This window comes from Rhipicephalus sanguineus, chromosome 8, assembly GCF_013339695.2.
Source record: "Rhipicephalus sanguineus isolate Rsan-2018 chromosome 8, BIME_Rsan_1.4, whole genome shotgun sequence".
NCBI classification, from domain to species: Eukaryota; Metazoa; Arthropoda; class Arachnida; order Ixodida; family Ixodidae; genus Rhipicephalus; species Rhipicephalus sanguineus.
In genome coordinates this window covers 10,343,244-10,368,929 of record NC_051183.1, presented here as the reverse complement: position 1 = coordinate 10,368,929, position 25,686 = coordinate 10,343,244, and the positions used below count along the sequence as shown (strand labels likewise).

The 25,686-nt window shown below is 46.6% G+C and overlaps 1 protein-coding gene across 1 annotated transcript in view; it reads left to right on the top strand.

The window, feature by feature from the left end:
* Window positions 1-25,686, top strand: part of LOC119401328 (metastasis-associated protein MTA3) — a 30,836-nt gene that overhangs the window by 3,154 nt on the left and 1,996 nt on the right. The window contains exons 2-7 of the mRNA XM_037668041.2: window positions 4,172-4,239; window positions 5,604-6,529; window positions 6,701-6,777; window positions 10,695-10,811; window positions 12,135-12,223; window positions 14,200-14,903. Of these exons, the coding sequence (XP_037523969.1) occupies window positions 4,172-4,239; window positions 5,604-6,529; window positions 6,701-6,777; window positions 10,695-10,811; window positions 12,135-12,223; window positions 14,200-14,903 (1,981 nt within the window). The remainder of the gene's footprint in view (window positions 1-4,171; window positions 4,240-5,603; window positions 6,530-6,700; window positions 6,778-10,694; window positions 10,812-12,134; window positions 12,224-14,199; window positions 14,904-25,686) is intronic.

Below are 25,686 nucleotides of genomic sequence, written 5' to 3'. Positions count from 1 at the left end.
TCCTTTGTCTGCTGTTTGCGCTAAATACCATTATGACTGATACATTAAGTTTTCTTTCAAAAAAAAAGCTGGAGAAGTTGCTAAGCTTTACAGTTGTGTTGCTTGCCTTGTTATGAAAAAGCTAGTTTCATCATCTATGAAACAAAAGAATGTTCATGAAAATGGATTACTGCACCACAGCTTTGTGGAATTAGCATACACACATACAAGCAGGTACAATATTTAGATTTAGTGCTAGGGCATTTTTTTTATAAACTGTTGAATGCTGAGTTACATCGAAATGAAATGAGAAGAAAAACAAGAAATTAAATGCCCTTTGTGAATTATCAGTCTAGGATACAATTTCTCACTCATAATTATCCTGTTACGAGAGATTGTACAGCCTTGATACAAAGCATACAGGCCCAATTTAGTATTTCTAGAAACTATAGAAATTTTCAGACTTTCAGCCTCCAGAAGGCAAATGTGGTCTGGTGAGTTGGCTTGCTCTATTCCTACTAACATAGCAGCTGCCACATGCACTCACAGCCAGGAAAAATGTGCACCAAGCTTTTACGTATATTGATATAGATGGCTTGCACTTACGTCACTGAAACAGCCACGTTTGAGCACCAACATGGTGGGACACTAACTTTGTGGTGTCATGTTAGTGTTACCAGTACATCATATGCTGCTTCCTTTGTTATTCATGCACAGATGCCCAGTAACATTCCAGCGATGTCGTCATCACACTGAAGCAGGTTAATTGCTGTGTGGTTATTCGGCCTTGGCGTCATCTAAGCTACCATGTTGGAGCTATGTTGTGTGTCCATGACATCACGTGCAAGCTATTAATAAGTAATGACATCAAATTTAGCCATCTTGCTGCAGGTCATCAGCATGTCTGGTGTGTGTCATGATGTCAAAATAATATTTATGACACTGAGGTTGGTATTTCGATACGTCATCAAAACGTCTTGTTTCCCATCCTTCACTTTTGTAAAGTCACAACCTTTATGTGTGAAAAGTCTGCAGTTGAGTTTTTACAGTTTCGAAAATGAGAATTATAAATGAAACTGAAGCAGTGCCAAGTGTTAAATAGCCATCTCGATTTTTTAGAACGAACCTCTGCTTACTATGTTGAGACATTAACAGTACTTATCACAGCATCTCTTGTAGTTTAGGTGTGGATGTGATGGTATGGTTCTTATAAAATGTGTTTGTTGCAAATGAACTCTCGTGGCATGTACGACATTTCTTTAAAGGGACACTAAAGGCAAATAACAATTTATGACAGAGTGAAAGGTCAATGGGGGTGATTGTCTAAAACATCAATAGTATCAACAGCAGTGCTCTAGTAATCGAGAAATTAAGATAAATGTAGGACATGATGTGCGCCACGAGTGGGATATTTTGGAAATGACCCTGATGACGTCAAGAGTCCCGAGTACAGTTAACCACTAGTAATCAAACAAGTTGCGATAAAAAAAAAAAAAGAACCTTCCGTGAATCGCAAGAGGTATTAAAATGCTGCTTGTTTGTTTCTGCTTGATTCGTGGAAAAAAGAACCTCTTGGCATTAGCATCAGGAGCGGCGTGAGTGGTTCAAAAGTTCTGTTTTCACTGAACTGCGTTTTGCTCAGGTGGTCGCATCTTAGTGGTAGTTTCGGTATCGCGTACTGCCGCGTGTGCTTGGCTCTCGCTATTTTCGCACTGTTGATACTCTACTTCTGCTGCTGGCCAAGCTAAGCTCCGTTACAGTGAACTATGCAGTTTTGGAGTGGCCCGTGGCTGCGTCGGCAAGGTTGATCGCCGCCGTTGCACAAAAAGCCATAGCGTCGGCGGCCGGGCAGTAAATGCGGGCAACGTTGGGCATGGCAACTGCTATGTCAGAAGGCCCGTTCAGGCATGTGGTTTGAAGTGCGCTAATGCCGTGTGGACCACTTAAACGTGATTTTCTTTCAAAATAAGCATTTTCTTGGCATGAAACAAGCACTACGAAGTTTCTGGAACGCTGTTTCAGCAATCAACGTTGACTTAATATTTGCCTTTGGTGTCCCTTTAACAAAAAGCTGCAATGTATTGATTGTAAATCTATAACCTTAAGCCATTCAGTAGTTTTGAAGCAGTGATTCAGTGAATTTCAAGAGCTTCGCCAAGCCTCTGCTGCAGCAAACCATGCCAGTGTAGTGGCTTTTAGAGTGCTGTGTTTGTGTCCTGACAGCCCCACTTGCTTGTTAAGGCAGGAATGTGGAAGGTGATACAATTCTACAAAGAATGGCGTGGAGGTTTCACCTGGCCAACGATCTCCTAAATTAGCTATAAAAATCATCAAAGCTTTCTCCTCAACCTTCACATCAATGATGCATTGATGTGGAAGTTTAGGAGAAAGCCATTGTGGATTTTCCAGCATAGATGGAAGAACAGTGGTAGAGCAGCATGGACTACTCTCATCATGGGGCTAGCATGCACTCTGAATGGGGGTGAAGTCGGCCCTCATACACGCATGGCAAAGTGTGCGAGTTTTAGCCTCTCAACCATAGAGGCCACCAAAGTCTGTCAACACAAGATGTTCTTGAAATAGGCTGTAGCACTCGCATAAGCAATTGGATCCTGATGCAGAAAGTGTAAAGACACTTGTCAGCAATGCTGACGTGCAAGGACTTCATCTTTAATGACAAGAACTTGGGCTAGTTTGTCATGCTACTCCTGCCATCATTTTTAAACGATACTAAAACATCACGGACTACTTTGAGTGCCTCTGTTCTCTTTGAAATATTACACATGCATAATGAAAATATAACACATGCACATATACACATGCAAATATACACATAATGAAAATATTACACATGCATAAGGAAAGGTTGCCTAATTTATGGTCTGAAATGAATACTTGAGCTAGACTAGAAAATAGCTAGAATATACTGACGTGCCTCCTAAAGGAATGCGGACACCAAGTCCTCCGGTGATTTTCTTTTTATTTGTGAGAACTAACACACAATAATGCCAAGGAAAGTATAGGGGACCTTATTTGTAGTAATTATGATATAAACGTGAAGAAAGTAAAGTGGACGAAAAGATAACTTGCCGCCGGCAGGGACCGAACCTGCGACCTTCGAATAACGCGTCCGATGCTCTACCACTGAGCTACGGCAGCGGTCATCTTCCCGTCCACTTTATAGGGTTTGTTATGTGCATTTCAACCTAGGAGTGTTAGTCGGTGCCGATCACAGCCATGGCGGCGAGTGTGGAACACTCTTTTTATTTCTTTTTATTTGGTAATCCGCATCTTCTTGGGGTTCTTAATAATGGCTGAAGGTGTCCACAATCATGGCCCCAGTAATGTTATGCCATACTACGTCTATTTAAAGTTCACTGGCATGTAAACAAGAAGGTAAGCTTAGCAATCTGTATAGGAGATCAAGGATTTCTTCTTTTTTTTTTCCCTTCGAGCAGCGCTGCTTCCGTTGTTTGCTGACAATGATAATATGTGATGCGATTGCGGATGGCGAAGGCACATGCCGTGATGGCCTTTTTCTTGTTTCATCAGCATGCCGCTGTCTTCTTGGGGTGGGCACGAACCTGTGCGTGTGTAAAGGTGGCTCCTGTCTGGCTTCTTTATAAATCATCACACCACAGCAGCCATGGGAACTAGTATCCTTCGTATGCTGTATTTCACACATGCAGTCACACATGCAGGCACTAGCAGGACTATAGATGCACTTGCACCTCTTGGCCATGCCTTGGCTAATGAACCCACATACATTTTAAAAGCACCTTAGTGCCTTAGCATCGTGCTATTTTGCTTGCAAGAATGAGTGCTATTGCAGTTGCTGGAATGGAACCATGTTTCATATCGAGGTTTTAAAATGAAAAAACTGTTGCTATTTAGCCATCTGCTGCCAATCATACCTCATATAAGTGTGCCTTGTAAGCATACAAAACTTATGCTACTCACATTCAGGCATAATTCATGTGGCCCACTTTACTAAAACAAGTACGGAATGTGCTTGCATAGGCAGTGAAGTGGGCTACCTTTTAGATTTCTGTCGCATAATTGCTTTTGCATTGGGAAAGATGTTGACTTAATGTTTAATGCTCCTCCCTAAGCCGGGCTTGGTGTGCACAAGTTGTGCAGTATTGCTCTCATTGGCTTTTCCTGCATGCAACCTTCTTCTACCTCTCTGCAGACTATGTCTTCTTCGAAACATCATCCACTGCTCCATTTCAAATCAGGAGGATCGAGGAGCTCGTTAAGGTAAGCCTGAATTGTACATATCTTGGAGACAGTGCAAAGTCCCATTTTGAAAACGGGGTGCAACAGCCATTGCTCTCTGGCATTTGAGCGAGCTTCTAGCATCATCGCATAAAAACAAAAACTTGCAGTCTACATGATGTGTGGAGAAATTCATCGTACACCCATCAGCAAAAGTTTACGGGACGCGAAATTTTCGAAAAATTTTCGTTTTCTCTTTATCTGGGAACATGAAATCCTAATGAATACTCCAGCCTGTAGTTCGTATTGCAACCGATACAGTCACCAGCTTGAGTAGAAGTGTTGCGCAATAACAGAGCAGAAATTCGAATTTGTAGTGGGGCCTGCATCCCATAAACTTTTGCTGACGGGTGTACAGCTGTGTGTCGGGCTTATATAAAAATCATGTAGGGAGTAATAAATAATTTACATACTTTCGATCAATATCGAGCCTAATTGTGATTGAAGTTCCTAACTTGGCCCCTGTCTGCAGCATACACAAAGGAAACTGCTCACCTGTAATTGAGCAGTGTGTTTCTTCATGAAAGATGTCATTTTAAAGCCCCTAGTTCCCACCATGCCCATGCTTGCGAACAGTACAGTAGTGATGTTTGCCCATTTAGACGAGTCTGTAGCAATGAAGTAAAGGGACACTAAAGAGAAAATGTAAGACGGTTGGTAAGCGAGAAAACGTGTGAAATACAGGTGGCGACACCACCTTGGAGTCGTGCACCAGCGCGATGTGTTGTCATAGATTTTGACGACCTGCTAAGGCCTACGTAATAATTTATCGGTAAAAATTTTTTACATTGTGTTCTGATGGACTCGGAGTCTTAACATTACAAGTTTCGGAAAATTTTATTATACCAATGTGGCCAAAATATGCGAGAAGGTTTTGAAATTTGTGACATCATAGTGACGTTTACGCGCTGAAGTTTGGGCACAAAATTCAAAAAATGAAACTTTGACCTTCATTTCCTCTTCCAATATTTGTCCTATGATGGCAAAATCAATCACAATAGTGTTGTGAGAGAATAATTTACCTGTCTAATCCGAGTTTCACTTTTGTGTCCTTTTAAAGTCATAGTTTGAGTCATCTATTGTACAATCGACTCTCATGTATTGCTTGTACTTTGCCCAGGAAGAAAGCAAACATTTCCAACGTGCTGTGCGATTTTATTTCCCTGGCTGCATCTTGTCTGTGCTGGAGGCAAAATGACCACGGAAGTAGGTGCTGGTGCAGTGCCTTTGGTCGTTTTATCATTGAGTGGAAAAAAGTTAGCGATGACTGATCAGGCAGATAGTAAAGCCAGAGCTGACTGTGCCAAGCAAGTCACAATACTAAAAGCCTGTCTTAATCTTTGCAGACTGCCAACGGGAATGTGGAGGCCAAGGTGATGTGCTATTACCGCCGGCGGGACCTGTCGCTCGAGAAGCCATTAGTCGGTGCCCTCGAGGAAGAGCAGGAGCGCGAGGCTGAGCAGCTGACCGAGAAGGAGCGACACCAGCTGCGGCACCGTGAGCTGTTTCTGTCGCGCCAGGTGGAGACGCTGCCAGCCACCCACATCCGGGGCAAGTGCTCCGTCACCCTGCTCAACGAGACGGAGTCGCTGCTGTCGTACCTCAACAAGGAGGATGCCTTCTTCTACTCGCTTGTCTATGACCCCCAGCAGAAGAGCCTGCTGGCCGACCGAGGTGAGATTCGCGTGGGCCAGCGTTACCAGGCGGAGGTGCCTCCCTGGACGGGGCCACCCGCCGAATCGGGTGAGGGGGCTGACGACAGGGACAGCGCCCTGCTGGAGACCCTGGTGTACATCCCGTCGCACGGTCTGTCGGACCGGCAGCTGGACCAGTTCCTCATCGTGTGCCGGTCGGTGGGCACGTTTGCACGGGCCCTCGACTGTTCGAGCTCCGTGAAGCAGCCCAGCCTCCACATGAGTGCGGCGGCGGCTTCGCGGGACGTGACGCTGCTGCACGCCATGGAGCTGCTGCATCGCACGGGCTATGACCTGGCGCGGGCGGTGGCGGCCCTGGTGCCCCCCGGCGGGCCCGTGCTCTGCCGCGACGAGATGGAGGAATGGTCAGCCTCAGAGGCCAATCTCTTCGAGGAGGCCCTGGAGAAGTACGGCAAGGACTTTGCAGACATCCGCCAGGACTTTCTGCCCTGGAAGAGCCTCAAGAACATTGTCGAATACTACTACATGTGGAAGACCACCGACCGATACGTGCAGCAGAAGCGAGTCAAGGCAGTCGAAGCCGAAAGCAAGCTCAAACAGGTCTACATCCCCAACTAGTGAGTGCTCTCCCCCCTTCTTCACATCTGGCTTGTGGCTGTCCTCTACTCCTTCCTCCTGCAGCATGGACCTTGCTTGTCAGTCTGCAACAGCTCCTTGCATGTTCTTCACCTCTTTGGCATTGTAAGGACACTTTAGCTGCATTTTGCAAATGATGCAACTTCATGCAGCAACAACAAAGCGACGGGTGTCCTTGGTGGACCCGAAGGAGCCACAGCCGGGGGCCGGCCCTGCGAGAGCTGCTACAGTAAGTGCTCCCAGAGAAACTACTTATTGCTCTGCTAAAACCTTGCCTCATAAGCACATTCCATCTGGGCTGCATGTGCACTAACCGAAGGAATACCAGCCCTTACAATGCTGTTACAGTAGAATCTCAGTGATACAATCATGGCTTATACGAATTTTTCTTTGGTCTTAACCAAGGCCCATTGGCCTTCACCACTCTGCTAGATTAGGGTTATTGTGAATCGATTTTCACCCCGCAATGTTTGATACAAACATGTGCTGCCCACCCAGTACCTGTAGAGGCTGTGGCTGCACTGTACGTGTGCAGCCACAGCCTCTTGAGATTTGTTTTCACTGCCGTTCATGAACTGTGTTGACCCTCAAAGGCTGGAAGTGAATGAGATGGGATGAGTATTTGAATGATGCCGCAGTTTTAATCAAAATGTGATCATCTGAAATGTTCAGCTTCTTGTTTCAGTTTGTTACAGCAGTGCTGTCTTAGTAAACCCTGTGCCGTGGTCGTCATCATCATCGTAGCAGTAGTAGTAGTAGTAGTAGTACAGTTAAGCGTGGCTATAATCAACCTCCATACAACTAATTCCTCAATATTACGAAGTTTTTCTATTCCCCGCCATTACATCATAGAAGCACATGTATTTGCGACCTTTGTGTAACAAAGTGGCAGCGGGAGACACCCTGGATATAGCGAATTTTTGCCGTCACCAGCCTAGGGATTTTGCCCCGTTTTTTGTCATTTTGGCACGAGCAGGAGCCGCATGCATCTTCTGCAGTTGCCCCGCTGACGACGTCGCGTATGCCGTGCTCAAAGCCCCGGCGACTGCGAGGCGAGAGCGAGCGCTCGTTTGTGCGTGCGTGTGCGTGAGGTGGCCTGTGCTGCCGCGGACGCATGTGGAGGCGTGCGCTTCACCCCACTCTCTTCAAACCTCATCAAGCTCATCCAGCCACTCGCGGGTGCCACCACGCCAGAATAAAAAAACAAAAAACTGCCTTTGCATTGGCAGCGCCAATCTTCGGTTGTTGCAGAAGTTTCTGAACTGCACTTCGTTAGCGTGACACCAGGTGATGCCACTAAAAAGAAAAAAAAATCATTGCTCCGTGTCGTTACATTTCGAGTTCACGCCGCGTATGTGGGGTCGCGCCGCACATAAAGAGCGCTTTTCCTAATATATTACGTGGTTTCAGCGTCGTTTGCTCTTCGTTTTTGACACCGTACGCGCATGCGTGATTTCACTGCACGCACATGGAGCAGCCCCTACGAAGTGCAGATTTTCTTTTCTTTCTTCTTCTTTTTTTTTTCTGGCAACGCGATGGCGCGTTGCTGGAGCCAATCTTGGAGGCCACGGCTAGACAATGACGGAGAAGCGTCGTATTGGTGTCCTACGAACGTCTAGTATTGCCATCCCCCATGAACAAGGAGGAGAGCAAAATAATGCAGTTTTTTGCCGCCAAATAAATGTTTAGCGGCAAAAGCTCTGCCTTCAGTTCCCCTTTTGTTTCGTTAGCACGTTTCTTTTCCGAATTTTCGTGCTGAAACTGCTTATAACAAAAACCTGTTTGTAACAAATTTTTGGGGGGGAATTTGTCAATTTCGTTATATCCATTAACTGTAGCAGCAGCAGCAGCAGCAGTAGTAGTAGTAGTAGTAGTAGTAGTAGTAGTAGTAGTAGTAGTAGTAGTTAGGAGTAGTAGTTAGGAGTAGTAGGTGTCACGCAGCTCGTATGACCAGAGGGTGGAGTGAATAAAGAACTACATGCAACTTTTGTGATTTGTAAAAAATAAGTATGCCGTAAATTGGTACGCACTACCACTTTCTAATATAAACACCTGCCCTCAAGTCAATATTTAAAAAGTTAATGTGTTTTTGTTAATTGGTTGTAACAGCATCATTCTAACTGTGGCACAGTTTTTCCACCTTGATGTGGAGTGCATGTGCGAAAACGACAAGAGCAGGGATGCAACAGCTGCGCCAATTGCATCAATTGGATACAATTTCTTATTTTTGCACCAAGCTAAGCCAAAACCGTGAAATTTGTTAAAATTGCGTCACGCTGCGCCAAAATGCCCGACCAGCTAAAAATTTTCTCAGTTGCGCAAATTTCAGCGAGAAATGGAGGCCGCGTTGGTCATCTGCAGTGTGGGCATTGTCATCCAATACAGATGCGCAGACCCTAACCCTAACCCCCCGCGAAACAAAAGAAAAAAGTCAGTTTCACCGGAAGGACGAAGCAATGAATGCGATAGCAACAAATTGTAATGCTATACGAAGTGAGGTTGTCAGCAAACTATTTTGTATCCGATCTCACGTAACTCTACAAAACGTTGGTGTAAGAGAATATGGCGTTTCCAGGGAAAGATGCCCTTTCTGCACAGTGTCTTCTCATTGAGAGTGCAGCACAAAGCAGGATATATGAGCCGCCTGCTGATGGCTGCCGAGATGGAGCGCGCGCCAGCGATCGCGACCGCGCCCTTAGAATCAAAGTTCAAAAGTTGCTGCTTGAGCGAAAGCCCCCCCTCCCCACCCCCTCTCGCGTCTTTTCATGCTCGTTCAAGACGGGCGGGGCGTTTCCTCTATGTTTCAATGGCGGGCCTCCCGAGCGGAGTGGTGTTATTGCATGTGCCATCCGAGCGACGTAGATGGTCTGGCTCGTTTGATATCTGCTTCAACCACGTTCGTCGCATGCACTTGCGCGCTTTTACCCACGGTAGAACATACTGCGCACAGGGATGTGTTATCAGTTTGGACTTTATACGGGAGATGACGGCAAAAATTCATCGAGAGTGTCCATATAGTTGCTATCGCAATAGAAAAGGACAGTAGTTCTCAAATTTCCTGATGCTTGTTTTATTGCGTGCAGAACGCTTTTTAAGCCACTTTTGCCGCAGTACACTGGTGTCCTGCGGAAAAGCATACTGAGATTTAGAAGGGGCTATTAGTAGTAGCTGTCAGGGACACAGCACATTTTGTTCATAATTACTCATTCGTGCACGCGCCGTGTAATTACGAGTATGATCGCTGTAGTCTAAAAAATTATTGGCAATCATTTGGAGCTGCTGTGTATGGCGTTTCTGCGCCCTTGAGAAACAATAGACAAAAGGTATGCCAGTTTTCTTTTTTTGCTACCCCCACTTGCTCCTGCTTTACGAATCTCCCAAATTTCCAGGTTGCCAGGTTCGCAGGTCCACATTAGCATTTGGAGTGCCTGTCGAATTATTTGACAGGTCCTGCAAATGCTAATGTGGACTTAGTCATTGTTCGCACTGTGGGGTGGCTCAACACACTGCTTTTATTGAAATAGCAGTGTTCACGTGCACTGTGCACGAATTAGCTGATGTTGAAGCGTTTTTACGTACTTTTGTTTTCTTGTCTAAAAGTAAGCCTTGTTTGTTATACTGCTTCAAATTTGGGATTTCAGGCTAAAAATGCAGGGTTTTTTTTTTTTTTTTTTTTGCAACCTGCTCCAAATTTGGAATTTTATGCTCCAAAAGCAACATTTTGCTGCTCCAAAAATTGCTCCAAATCCTATTTCGGCTGTTGCACCCCTGCAAGAGCCTTACTGTTATAGTATTTTTATAAAATATCTGCATTGTCTAAAATGAACACCCTGTATAGGTATTCCTTACATAAAATATTTTGTATATCAAAAATATTTCAAGGGGATTTTGCAACTGGACGATATGCTCAATAATTCGTTATATGTGGATCTGACTGTATTTGCTTGCACTAACACAAAGTACATGTATCATATAATGACCCCCTACTGTAGGTCTGGATATATGTCATGTACTTGAAGTTATGCAAAATTATGTAAAAATGTTAATATACAAAGAAAGAATGAAGTTGAAGGATTGGCTGAGCTTTGTTTAACGCCTCTCTGCAATGTCCGCTGACACAGCCTGTGCTGCCGCCAATCGTTGCAGCCATGAACTCAGCCCAGTGGTATGCGTGGGGTCCTGCGCACATGCAGTGCCGTCTGTGCCAGTCCTGCTGGACCTACTGGAAGAAGTTTGGTGGCCTCAAGTATCCAACCCGACTGGGTGAGACTCATCACTAAACTGTTGCTCTGTGGTTTGCCAGAAATTCAAGGACGTGTAACTTCTAAGGCCCTAACGGAGGGTTAGGAGCTGCACTTGAAGATCTTTGATGCTTCGAGAAGCCCACATTCTCTTACAGCAGTTACATTTTCCATGTTGCTACACGCACATTGTTGATATTTGAGGTACGACTGCATGTACTCTAGCACCCTGCTTGCGCAAGGAAGCGCCTACGTGTGCAACGGACAAGTTACATAAGAATAACAAAAGAAGCTTGCGTGGCAATAATGAATGTCCAGATATGAAAAAAGCTATTTTTGCATCAGATGGACTTCATTATAACGAGGTTTGACGATAATAAACCTTGTTAATATGTACCTGTTGTGCATGCAATATAACTACACACTAAATAGTAGTGCACAGTAATTGTGTGCAAATTTGCATTTGTCAACATGCGCCATCGCTATCAGCAAAAATAAATGTGATGCCATAGTGAATGTTGCTGAAAGTGCCCACTACAAGGCCTTTTCAGTATTTTTTTTACCAAAGTACAGAAAAAAATCTGGCTCTCTCACAGAAACATTTCGAAACTGTGACATAGAACGTACTCAGCAACTTGCACGGTGGCATACCAGGCAGATGACCAGTCTAACATCTCTAGCTAGTTGTTTTCAGTTCTTTGCATAGCATGCTTGCTTGAGGTGATAAAGATTGTCACTCTAAATGATGGTGGATATCAGAGTGTGCAGTGAATGAATGAATGAATGTTACTTGAGCCAGTGTGTAGCTTGTCAAACTTTTTTTGCAACAAGAAGCCGTAGTAGTAACACTTCAAACAAATTAATGTTCCTGTTATAGGCCTACTGCCTTCATCTATTGCCTGCTTTGCCGACAAAAAAATTTTATGTACTATCACTCCTATACTGTGACACCATCATAGGCGTGCGCACAGGGGGGGCAGGGGGGTCGCAAAATCTGCCCCATACATTGACACAGTAGGGTGGGGGGGGGGGGGCGCTGCGATGAACCTTTGCCCCCCCCCTGATCAGAGAAAATGAGTAAAAACGTTTAACGCTGTGCTTACAGTGAAGGACAAATCGTTAATTGAGGATGTGGAATGGGTCCAATCAAGCAAAAGTGGATTTTCCGGCACCAACTTGGAGCAAAAGAACGGGGAAATATTTGGGACAATTGTTGACTGCAAAGGCTCGGCCTGAACATTTGGTCTGCAACCTTGTTTGGTCGGGAGAGATGCTGCATTGCTGTTCAGAATCTTTCAAGTGAGGATTTCATCAGCAAGGCTGGGACTGCTTTGTGCTCGTGCAGAGTCTGCGGACGTGCTCGGCTCAGAACGGCTGCCTGCGGGCATGGCGTCGCATCGGCCACATCGGTGCACCGTAACCGGTTGTGGAAAGGTGAGTGATGGTTTTGAGATGAAAAATCATGGGAAAAAATCAGTTTTCTGAATATAGTATTTTTGTAACGTACAGGCATTACCACAATGCTGACCAAGTTTCTTACATCTTGGATTGATATTTCAGCCCCAACAGCAATTTATATCACCAAGACAAGCTATATTTCGATTGAGAAAAAGCACAGAAAATTAGAGCTGTGCGAATAGCAAAATTTTGGGTGCGAAGCGAATTCGAATAATAAAGATTGAGTGCGAATCGAATAATTTCGAATAATTTTCGAATATTTCTCAAACATTTTTCGAATAATTCGAAGTGAAATTACAGAAAAAGTTGCAGAGAATCCCTAAGTATGTTCTTGTGAGATAGCAACATGAAAGTTTCTTTTCGCTAGGTTGATGAAGCGCTGGTGGGGTCATATTTCATAGTTGTCTTTCTTATCAAGAATGACACAATGTAGAGGCCGAATGGTATTTATGTACATGATTTAGTGCAACCAAAGTGTTGCCGACAACACTTTTCATGTGATAGGCAGAGATGCCATTTCCTCAGCCTCTCCTCCTCTTTCAACTTCTGTGGAAGCCCAACTGATGTGGCGGACAAGGGTGTGCTCCCTTCAAGTCCGGAGTTCCAAATCTGCCTCGTAGATGTCGATATGTGAGAACATCTGAAATTTTGGATGCTAAAAAGCTTCGGCGTCTGATTTTTCGGACTTCCTGCCCAAATTTCAGGTCTGAAACAGCATTAATTGAGCCCCCAACTCTGCCACATCTTTCATCTCCATATTGGAACCAGCGTTTTCTTGAGTTAATACATTTGCGACCGTAGCGGAGCTTGAAAGGCAGCTTTGCCGCAATACGGGGGTGTGATGAGGTAAAGCATATTGAAAATCTAGGGACCACTCCCAAACGGACGTTGACTGTTTCTTGGCCAAGTTCGACCGTAACGGATCTTGAAAGGCAGCTTTGCCGCAATACGGGGGTGTGAGGAGGTGAAGCATATTGAAAATCTATGGACCACTTTCAATCAGACGTTGACTCTCTCTTGCCTAAGTTCGACCGTAACGGAGCTTGAAAGGCAGCTTTGCCGCAATACGGGGGTGTGGTGAGGTGAAGCATATTGAAAATCTAGGGACCACTTCGAACCGGACTTTGTCTCTTGGCCAAGTTCGACCGAAACGGAGCTTGAAAGGCAGCTTTGCCGCAATACGAGAGTGTAATGAGGTGAAGCATATTGAAAATCTGAAGGGGTCACTTTCAACCGGACGTTGACTGCATTTGTCTTTGGGAAGTTCGAATAGTTCGAATAGTAAAATTTCAGTGCGAATCGAATCGAATAGCAAACACTATTCGAAAAATATTTGAAATTTCGAATATTCGCACACCCCTACAGAAAATGGGCTCTGCTTGTTCGGTGAAGCTGTGAGGTGAAGCGATTGCTCAAGCTCTAGAATAGCTACAGCTGTAACGTTTTTTGCTGTATGAAGCTTAATGCATTAAGTTTAGAGTGCTGCAACCAGATTCTTACTTTTCTTCTTCTATATTTTTTACCTGCCTTTGTTCGTGATCGTTAGTAGCTGTACTGTAAACGCTAAATTTCAGTGGTCCGCTAAATTGCTCATTGTTGAATTTGACAACTGCTTGCAGCAGTTTGATTCTTATTCATTCTGCTTTCCACTCATGCATTGAACATGACTTTCTGCCCAGTTTGTTATTATTTATAGTCTCACCAAATAATAGTAATTAACATTTAATTATCTCAATCATTATTTGAGACAAAGAAAGGATCGCTGCACTTTTAAAATCAGCACAGAAAGATACATATATATCTGTGCTTTTTAATTGAATCTAATCAGAAAATGAACAAGATAGCCCCAGGTACCATGTCCCCCCTTAATAAACTCACCAATGCCTCCTCTTCTGGAAGACAGTGTGGGCACCCCTTGATTGATTGAATGACCGACTGACTATTCTTCGCAGGAATTCAAGTTGAAGGCCCACCTGGCACGCCACTGTGCCACAGCCCACGGCCTAGCACTGCGTGCCGGCAGCCCGCGGCCCGTGGTCAAGACGCGTGCTGCCTTCTACTTGTGCACCACAGCACTGACGCGCATGGCGCGACGGCTGGCAGGCCCCGCAGCACTGCGACCCCGACACGCAGCACGCAATCCGTTCTTGCCGGTCAATTCAGCAGCAATCCGACTCGAGGTGCAGGGCAAGCTGGACCCGGCAGTGCTGGCGGCCACACCGTCCGCGGCAGCCGCCGCAGCTGCCGCCCTCGCCGCTGCCCGCCGCCGCCCTCGCGAACGCGGTGCCGTGGTCGACGTGTCGCACCGGCTGGGCACGCCCAACCTGCCGCGGCCTGAGTGGCTGCACCCAACGCCACGCGAGCAGATCCCAACGCCCACACGGCACGCGTTCCCACCCCCGGCCGAGCGGCCCCCTCCACTGTTGCTTCACCACCAGCCGCCACAGCAGCAGCGCAAGCGAACTGCCCCAGAGCCCCTGAACGGTCCGCCGGGTGGACCCCGGCGTCGACTGGGACCACCCCCTCCCGCCGTGCCCCTGAACGGGGGCCGACCCAAGGTGGCCACCATAACACGGCTGGGGGGTGGCCGCAAGCACCTCATTTCGTGGGTGGATGCGCCCGACGACCTGTACTTTGTCGCCACCGAAGCCACCAGGTGAGGGATGCTTGCGTTGGGGAGGGGGAGAGTATTCTTACAACATTACTTATAGCAACAGCAGTTGGCTAAAGCCTCCAATAATTTCTTTCAAGTTCTCACCCAACAATTAAGGGGGGACCCGGCTTTTCGAGCCGAAAATCTGCCCAAAAACCGAATTTTCATTCTCTCAATTTTCGTGTTCCTGACACGTTTCCGCACTTTTCTACAAAATCTGGTTCCCAAATTCTGCATATTTTTCCTGTTACCGAGATCTAAAGATGCGGTTTCGCGAGCGTTTTCCCGTAAATATTGCGAAAATACACTGCATTTTGATCGCGCGCCGCTTGGCAACGGTACGCTCCATCGGCGCCATTTTGGTGTTGTTCGATAGCTTGCGTTTCAGACTATTTTTTTTGTTCCTTTGGCAACCCTGTGCGCCCCTGAGAAACGAGAAAAAAGCACCCGCAAAAAAGAGCTTTCACGCGTTGCCATTGGTCAAATGCAGCATGTGATCAGGATTCTGTCCTCTGATTGGCCTAAGTGCCGCTATCGTGCGCCGCCATTTTGACTGGGACAGCGTGTGCCTACCGCCATTTTGATCGACTCGCCGCTCTGTGGATTGCTCGCTTGATCGGCGCGCGAAGTTTATCATGCCTGGCGGTGCGAAAAAGTTCCATACGCGCCACCACTTTGGGCGTAAACGACGAAGGGGAAAAGTGCGTGCAAAGGACGCGGCATCGTCGCAGACAGCCGTTCACGAAGCATCGCCTAGCCATGCCACGGACGCCGGCGGTTCATCGGCGCCAGCCGTACAGTGCTCAACCCACGCTGGTGATGCGAGATTAGATTCTGCGCTCGTGACGGAGGAGGAAGTGCGGGGGGCACATGCACGGGAGCAAGAAGTGCTTCAACAGCTTGGATCAACGCCAGCGACCGCGCGGAAGATCGAAAACTTCAGCCGACGAAGCGGCGCAGAGACTGTGGCGACGGAACCTGCAGCTCCGTACACCATCGTCGAACTTGACGCTGTCAATGAGCTTGTTCTTCGAGCTCTGCGTTGTCACATCTGCCGAGGAAAAGTCAAGCTAACCCGTGGAGATCGTGAGTACGGTTTGGCAGTGAAGCTACACGCGATGTGCGACAACTGTGGCGATATTGGGGATGCTTGGAGCTCGCGTCGAGTGGAACACTCGGTAAGATCAAGACCATTTGCGATAAATATGCTCGCGGGACGCGCGATGCTTTCCACTGGTAACGGCCAAACTGCGATGAACGACATATTTTCCGCAATGGGGCTGTGCCGTCGAGCGATGCATAAAAAGACTTTTCAGCGGCATCTGAAAAATAAGCTGGAGCCCGCTGCTACGCGAGCAGCTGAAGATGCTATGCGGCAGTGCGCGCTTGAAGTGTCATCGCTCTACGAGGACTTGTGCTTTGGACATCGTGGCAACATTGCAGTGTGTTTTGATGGGAGCTGGATGACCCGGGGCCACTCTTCGCACATTGGCGTCGGAGCTGTCATTGAACTGTTCACTGGTTATGTTCTTGACTACGTCGTACTTTCAAATTTTTGTTTGGGCTGTGATGTGGGACTCAAACCCGGTAGCGAGGGTTATGAGCAATGGAAAGATGCTCATCGCTGCCAGAAAAACACCAGTTGTAAATCTGGTCAAATGGAGGTAGAAGCAGGCCTCATTCTTTTTGAAAGGTCCCTTGAGCGGCACAATCTCCGCTATACGACAGTCTTGAGTGACGGTGATAGCAGAACGTACAATGCTATAAGGGATGCCAAAGTTTATGGTTTTATTGATGTGGAGAAGGAAGACTGCACGAACCATGTGCAAAAGAGAATGGGGACGGCTCTGAGGAACTTGGTTCAAAAGCAGAAAACCGAAGGCCGCAGTCTGGGAGGAAAGGGGCGACTCACTGCCGACCTCATCACCAGATTGAGTACCTATTATGGTCGTGCGCTCAAGTCGCATCAGGGGGATGTGGATGAAATGCAGCGAGCTGTGATGGCCACGTACCATCACGTTACATCCACCGATGAAAGCCCAAATCACAGTTTGTGCCCCACAGGCGAGCAGTCGTGGTGCCGGCACAATGCCGCAAAGGCCAAAGGTATGCAAGAGCCAAAACACAAGTACAACTTGCCCAAAGAAGTTGCAGAGGCATTATTGCCCGTTTACGAACGTCTGTCTGACCGGGGTCTGCTGCAAAGATGTCTAAGAGAGAAAACTCAAAACTCGAATGAAAGCTTGCATTCAGTTATTTGGAGTCTGATCTCCAAAGAGCAGCACTCTTCCCTTTTTGCTGTTCAAGCAGCGGTTGCTGAAGCTGTGTTGCGTTTCAATGCAGGAAACAAACACTCTGAAGCATCAATTCTTCAAGAATTGGGAATGAATGCAACCAACACTGGCAAGATGCGAACAGCAGAGAAGGACAAACGTCGGAGTGCCATGTCCACCAAGAGGCATGCAGCATCAGAAGGACTGAAAAAAAGAGTCGCAAAAAAGCACAAAGACTCCATGCATCCTGATTATGCACCTGGGTCATTTTGAACGACTTCAGTGACATTTACACTATTTTTCTGCTAGTAAACAACTTCTAAAACGTTTTTCCTTGTTTTCTCAAAATGGCTATTTTGGTGGTTTTGCTATTTAGGAGAAGCGATATTTCAGCTTCTGGTCATGATATTACTCTAATTCTTGTGTTGACAGCTTGGTAAACTAACGTAGATTGAAATAAGACTGAATTGAATATTGTAAGTAATAGGCATAATTTTAAAAATCACTTTAACGATTTCATGTCAAGCTGGGATTTCACTTCCAAAAGTTTGACATGCCATAACTTTTGTTCAAATGGGCTTAGAACATTCATGTTTGTTTTATTGCATACAGCCATCATTCTAGATTATAGTGGTATGTTGATTTGTTTTGTAACTATCACAGTTAAAAAAACAGACTTCCTCCTTCCAAGGAACATGAAAAATGTGATATCTCGAAAACTATATAATGCACCAAAAAAAGAATTGCATATCTGAAATCTGCACATCAAAATACATAAGGTGTGAAAGTTTCATAAAAATCGGATTGAAATTAAGCACAATTTGTCTCCGAAGCAGGGTCTCCCCTTAAGCTGCTGTGTGCATTGCCGCACTCTGAAATGCAATTCTGTAGTAGCCCATGGAATTCAATGGATGTAGTATTTCTTGACAACAAAATGTTGCTGAGCTGCAATCCTGCAGCAACAAAAATTGGGGGAACATTTCCCCGCACAGTTTCTGCTCGTGCAAGGTCGGCATACTTCAAAATGGTTCGAATGTCTTTGCTTAACTCTTAAACTGCACTGACTACCACCACATTGCACTTGTGAGGGTGCCACCATCTTCATTTCCAATATGAACATGGTGCTGAAAGCAGACTCATGCGCCAGACAGGGTCTTTGCCACCATATTGTTTGTTTAAACCGATTTTGTGTGTGTGTGTGTGTTTGTGTGTGCATAGCCTCATTAGCGTGTTCATTGCCGTTCATGCTAGTGGCATGATGGCTCGCTGTTTGCCGTTCTCTGGTTGCTGTGCTCAAGTGGTTTTGCTTAGGAATCTGTGAATATTCGAGTTTCGAATTCGAACCGAATAGTAGCTAATCGAATAATTCGATTCGACTTTCAAATAGCTACTATTCGAAGTTTCGAATAATTCGACAGTACAAATATCTAAAACGGGACAAAGGTCAATGGTGCAACTTTGTTAGGTTGGGGTGGCTAAAACTAACGCTAACGTCGTTACAGTAGGCCTTTCGTTAAATTTTCACCAATATCCTGGTTCAAAAGCGAGCGCATGCTTATTTTAAAGGAGATCGTCATTTCCGCACGTAAAAAGACACATGAGAAACCTTTCAAGCCCTTCAGAGCTTTGCTTCCGAAACGAAGGCATGGACTTCTAGTGTAGTTCGGTAGTGTATGCCGCAAGCGCCGTAAAACGTTCCGACTTTGGCCGGCAAAAGCCTCGGTCATTGCCCTCACATATGAAAATCTGTTCACACTGTGCAGTCGCCACTGTCACACTGCACCGCTCATTCAGACACTCCCATGGCTCTGGCGCGCAGTTAAGCTGTGCATGGGCACCCGACGAATTTTTGGCCTGGAGCAGCCATGGCGATGAGGCACAACATACCGTATAAACGCGTGTAAGGGCCGCACTTTTTTTTCAAGAAATGAGGGCCAATTTTCAGGGTGCGGCCCATACACGCGACATTTTTTTTTTTTCAAGTAAAAACGCACCAGTTAGCGAACGAAGAGCGTTTATTGCAGTATACGACATTTCTTGCGACATACGTGCTCAATCGTAGTCATCGGCGAGTCCTCAGACTTGGAGTCCGAGATGAATTGGTGTGCTGCGAAGCGCCGTCACCCTAAGCAGTCATCTTCCGTGCCATCCAAGCTGTTAGATATCCCGGCGACTTTAGAACTTCGGGACACAATGTCCGTCGACACCGAGCTCCACGCAGATAGGATCCACCCAAGTACAGTCGCCAAGGCTAGTCCCTTCACACACAGCATGTCCGTTGTGAGTGGAAGACCATCATTCCGTGCCTCAGTCACATAGCGGAGCAAGTCTTCTTCCAAATCGGTAAACTTGCACTGCTCTCCTCAGAAAGCGCGCTTACTGCTGTTGGTGTTTCGCAAGGCTTCTTTTTGAGCACACCAACGTCACACACTTCTCGTCAACGTCGAATTTCCTGCCGGCGGCACGTTTCTCATGCTCGAGAGCATACTCGATCACCTTCAACTTATAGCCAGCAGTGTAGCTATTCAGGTACTTGCCCATCTTGCCAAAACGTGAACGCCGTGTAGAAAACAAGCTAGCACGAAGATCATCAAACAGTGCAGAAAACTACAGCAAATGGATGGCTGAACTGCTCAAACCGAACAACGCGAACGCCATGCTAAAGTTGGTGATGCTAATGCCGATATGGATAGCGCCGATAGCGCGAAGCTAAAGATAAAATCCTGCTTTAACCCTTAGTTGGCGGGTCTATGAATACTAATAAAAAAGTTAAAAGTTTTAGCCCACTTCACGAGCATTTTAACACGAATAAAATCGATATATATACTCTGGTGACGATGATGATGGTTGCGTTTCCTTGCGCCATCTATCGAATACGCCTAGAAGATTACGCGCGCGCGCATTTTGAATACGTATTGGTTGAGGAAAGTGTGGGTGCGGCCCTTACGCGGATTTTTTTTTAGAATATGCACTTCAAAAAAACGGGGTGCGGCCCTTACACGGGTGCGGCCGTTACACGCGTTTATACGGTATTGTTGTCAGATGAGCCGCATTGTGCGACGTTGGAAAAGAAAAACAAAAACAAGGTACCATACCTGTTAGCCATTAGGAGGTAAGGAGTGGCGCTGCTGACTGGAATAGCGGCTCTTCTATCAGTATTGGCCTCGAGGAGTTACGGAGTCGCCCTCTATCGGACGCGCCTCGATTGCGTGCTAGGTAGGATACCGCCGGCGCGCTCCGCATAGGTTTTGCTGCCGGCGCTCTACAAAAACACCTCGCGGAAGCCCTCCAGGGCATTTCTGCAAGTACTTTCGAAAGGAACTGTGTTCTTTCCTGTCAGAATAATCATCTTCGATGAACTGAAAGTACAAGACAGCCTACAGTCGCTGTCTCTGCAGAAAACCGAGCACCCGCTTCACGCGGTCACCGCGTTGGAGACTCCTGAACCGACTTCTTGCGTAAAAGGTAGTCGCTGGCTGAGTGCAAATTACGTGAAATATCTCGTTAGAGTAGACTGGCTGTGTAACCAAACGGAGCATAACAGAAAGAAGCCTCAAGCCAGCGATCGCACGGGTTCGCGACGAGTGACGGTGCCTCTGCATGTATGAGCGTCTGCGTGTATGTTCGTACTGATGGTTTCGCTTTTGCTACGAGCGCGTTTTGGCACCACGCTGTCAACTTTAGGCCACGAAATATGAGAATTTGTGAGTACACAAACAACTAATGTTGCGCGGACGCTATCAGAGCAGTTCAAAAACAATTTCGTTACAACTGCGGCTTCGGTGCGCATGGCAACTTTGTGACCTGCCGTCCCGACGATTCAGTGTCTTTTTTTTTCTTTTTCGGTCTAAATTCGGGTACGTTTCAATGTCATTTGACAAGTTGTCTCGCACTGCATGTTGATCGGTCTTCTCAGCGGGCAAATGCCGCTGCTTCTGTTTCTTTATTCAGTGCATTCGTTTCGTTTGGTGCTCACACAAAACGTGAGCAAATGCGACACCTTTTTTTTAATGCTCCTTAATTATCGTTCCCTTTGCATTCCAGTGAACTTGCCGCTCTCTGTCATCAACAAATTCATAGACCAAAGCTTCACCACTTCGAGATTGCCTGGTGGAAGGAGAAGTAGTCCACGAGACCGAGCATGTAGTAATGCGACGACAAGGAATAGAAAGAAAATACAGTAACGTTTGCGGACTTGTTCTGCAAACGTCGGCTGTGAACTAGGACCCACATGAACTTGAAATAGTGGTGAATAAAATAGAAGTTATTGCAGCAACCAACAGCCGCAAAACAGGATAGTAATTATTTGGCATGTACCCCAGCAATTTTGGCAGCAGTGTCGTGTCTAACGCCAACAGGGTGGCATCTTTCCCACGTAAATAAATGAGACTCCAAGAAAATACATGGGGTTGGCCGGTGGGCCGATCACGGAGGCAATGCAAAATTTATGTAGCTTATGAAGCAATGCGTGCCTCATCAAATAGGAAGGTTGCCCGTCGGCGTCCCGCGTCGGCGGCGTCAACACGAGTGATGCACAAAAAATAATCGTCACATGATGTCACCATATGACGTCATCATGATGTCACAGATCGCCAAAATATGTAGCGTCATTATGACGTCACATAACGTGACGTCACATGATGACGTATTCACACGTCATGGTCGCTTTGCATTGCCTCCATGATTGGTCACGGAGGCCGTGCAAAACTGCGTTAGGTGCAGAACGCTTTTGGAGGGGGGCGCGGGAGAATCAGTACATCGACTGACAAGAAGAAGATGGCTTTCGCCTTCTAGTCATCTTTAACAAATGCATAAGGGACCCTGTGCGTTTTTTTTTAATTTAACGTATCTAAACAATGACTTGCGCATCTGCAGCCGATTTTGTGGACGCTGAGCACGGGGCTGACGATCAAGAGGTCGCACAGGAGGGTTTTGAGAAGGCATCGCACGTGGTAAAAGGCAGCGCTTTTACCGTCCTGTGGCAGATAAGCATCATTTGCCGGCGGGAAGCGCGCGCGAGCCATCGTCTCAGTGAGCGCTGTCTGCTACTCACCGAACATCGCAGGCACGACGCAGTAACGAAAGTCTTCGTCGTGGAAGTGCTTGTTGCACACAAGACTCGTAGCCGATGGCTACTTGCCGGTTCTTAGCTTTACAACCCATGCTTCACGCAGTTTCTTGTCCCGCGGTTACCGGTGCAGGCTGACACTGGGCTCCGTTGCGTAAGCGCGGCACTGCGTCACCGAGCGGTAGAGCCCCATGTTCGTCGCCTTCGGAGGCAGCCACACTATTACAATGGTTTCAATTGAGTAGAAAATGAGAGAAAACTTCCGTATTTGAACAGACCACGGCGCGTGTGGGACTTGAAACTCGTTTTCAAAGCACGCGGCAGTGCTCTCCACAAGCAGCCGACGCGGCCGCTGAGGCCACGTGATCCTGCCAAGCACGTCACGCCGACGGTGGCGCCGGCGTTTGCAGTGGTGGGCCTCGAGGCCAATACTTGCATGCCCATAAAAGATGAAAAAAAAAAAAACCCTCCCGAACAAGCGCTGTCAGCACGCTGTAGCATCCCTGATTTTTTCCTTTGTCTTGCCGTAGGGCGGCCGGTACACGTTTCGTGTAAATATACTATTTGATATTTTTGGTCACTATTTGGGACTGTTCGATTCGAATTCGATTCAAGGCGAAATTTCACTATTCGCACACTCCTAGTTTTGTTCGCGCATGTGAAGTTTATTCTGCCGTTCGAAGAATGAGTCTGGGACCCATTTTAGAGCCGCATAGCAATATAGCCAAGCACAGACTGAGCAGTGATTGCCATGGCTACTTTGGCATGTGTGAATTGTGCGCTTTCGAAATGTTATGGGCGTTCCTTGGAACGCCGTATGGCACTGTATCATAATACAACTTGCCGTGTTGCGAAGGAAGATCTGTGCATGTACTGCATGGAAACGGTTGACAAGGCAAGTTAACTGATCTGAATTTTGGCATTAAATTTTCATTTTGCTGACCGTTTCCCTATTTGTACTGTACTATTTCGCGATAGTGAAATTTTTCTGTTTCCCTGAAAAATTATTACGGGTTTCAACTGTAACAGAGTAAATGTGATGCTTGCAGACATCAGCTCTTACAGCTGATGTTACATTGAGACGATTCTCAACATAAGTTTACTGGGAACCTGCTGCAAATTATGAGCGCATCTCTGAGTGACTCACGCTAGCCACTTTCGAAGCTAATGCTGTCGACAATGTATTCAGTGATGTTGGAAGGCGTGCAAATTGGGCGAGTTGGTGAGGTGAGCAGGTGGTGGCTCGTCATCTGTGTATGCTGCCTGTTACAAGTGTCTAAATCTTAGTCTTGAGCAGCCCGAGTCCTAACTTTCCTTTTTACATATTGGGAGATATTGCTGTTTCTCTTCTGCACTAAAGTCCTCTATCTTTTACTATGAAATCCTGGTGATGGAACACTTCATGCGTGTTACAATCAAGGACATTGTATCTCCCTGTGCTTTCCCAGAACAGTGGGGAAACTTGAAATCAGCAGTGGAATTGGAGGGGGCGCCTGCTCAGAATTTTAAGATATATAACTAGCCTAGCGGGTATATGCCACATACATTTGGCAAGCCCCACTACCCTAAAATCCCGAGCAAGCACCCCCCCCCCCCCCCCCCCCCCGCTCGGTAGCGGACTAAAATTCAGGATGGGAGTGGAAGAGCCTCTAAGAAGAATGCACACCTGTGCTTCTAAAAAAAGGCTTTATTGAATATGCATGTGTTTACTGTTGTTACTGGAGCAGAGGGAATCCTTGTGTGAGATTTCATGTGTTATGACAGGGGGAGGAAAGATGTGGCGATTTGTGGCAACTCGGAATGCAACCACGAAGCATCATACTGTAAAAGTACTAAAAAATCGTCCACATATCTAAAGACCCCCAGAACTTGGGTTCCTAAGAACCACTGCTGTAGGATTCTGTAGCAGAGAACAAGGTTGCAAAAAAAAAAAAAAAAAGAGTGGTGGGAGAGGAGGGGTGGCGCTTGCTTGGTCATTGGCACATATTTCAAATCTCCCGGAGAGGGAAGGAGGCACTTGTTCGGGTATGGCCACTTGTTCGGGATTTTATGGTACTTGCCTCCGGTCCACTAAAAATGAAGCTGTCTGTAACAAGCCTAACAAGCCTACCCCCACTACTCACTTCCTCCAATAAAAGAATGAAAAAGTTGTATATAACTAGCCTAGCAGCTATGTTCCACATAAGTTGGGCAAGATTGTTTCCAACCTTTTGTAATGGGTTGGAAACAATCAACAACCTGGTCACTCATTGCGCAATTTTCATTGTGTAATGCCTGGTTGTTATTTTGCTCTTCGACGACGCTAAATTACTTATGTTAACATGATTGCTTGCCCGACATGACACCTGTATAGGGAATTTTTGCGAAGGAGTGTCAAACACCAGCATGGCTCTGTGGTAGAATACTCGACTGCCACGCAGCAGGCCCGGGTTTTAATCCCATCAGTTCCTAGAAACTCTTTTTCTCACTACATTTTTTCTTATTTCGCGCGAGAGCAGATACCCACAGCGGTGGTGGCGGCAGACAACTACAGTGCCAAAATCTGCTGTTGTGATCTCATAACAGCTTTAGCTATACAGTAGAACCCCGCTGTTACGTTCCTCACTGCTGCGTTTTCCCGGCTGTTACGTCGTTTTCCGCCGGTCCCAGCATAGCTCCCATAGGATACAATGTATTGGGAACCCCGCTGTTACGTCGTAACTGTCGGACCGTTCCCGTATGATACGTTGCGAAGTGCGCTCGGAGCCGACCGAGTGACTACCAAAGAGAGCGGCCATGATGCATTTTCACGCAGCTTGGCCTCGTTTACCGTAATATTAGCCGCATGAGAGGCGCAAGCAACAGAATCTTTCAATTGATGCAAACAAAAGCATGGCCTTCGAGATTCAAATTGCAAAGATGGCGTCTATGACGTAACTGCTCGCGAAAGCAAGGCCTTAGAGATTGGCATAGCCTTTGAGATTTGTATTGCACAAACATGGCGTGTATGACGTAATTGCTTGCGAAAGCAAGGCCTTCGAGATTGGCATTTACTTCTGCCATCGCGTTGGCGTAGACTCATCATCATCGTTATTTGTCGGAGAACGGGAGGAGTTCGAGCTGGTTGGAGCTCGCATGGTCGTGCGTGCGGTTCGCGGTCGGACTCGCCGCGCCGGTCGTGATTGCGTGTGCTTAGTTCTTTCATGCCTACAGCTGTTGGTGTTAAAAAAAAAAATTGGCCGCGTATCTCCGTGCTACGCTGCAAATGTCGTGTAAAGACGATAGAAGAGGCGCTGTGTGAGATATGGACGCCATCTGGCAATACTTCGGGAAACATGAGTGCTGTGTTGCGTGCTGGTAGTCCCGGCGCAGCAGCAGGCGAAGACCGGCGGTGACCAACGCGACCGGCGGGGACGCCAGCCAGCCCGAACACGCGGTTTGGCGCGAAGCGCTGAAGCAGAAGAAA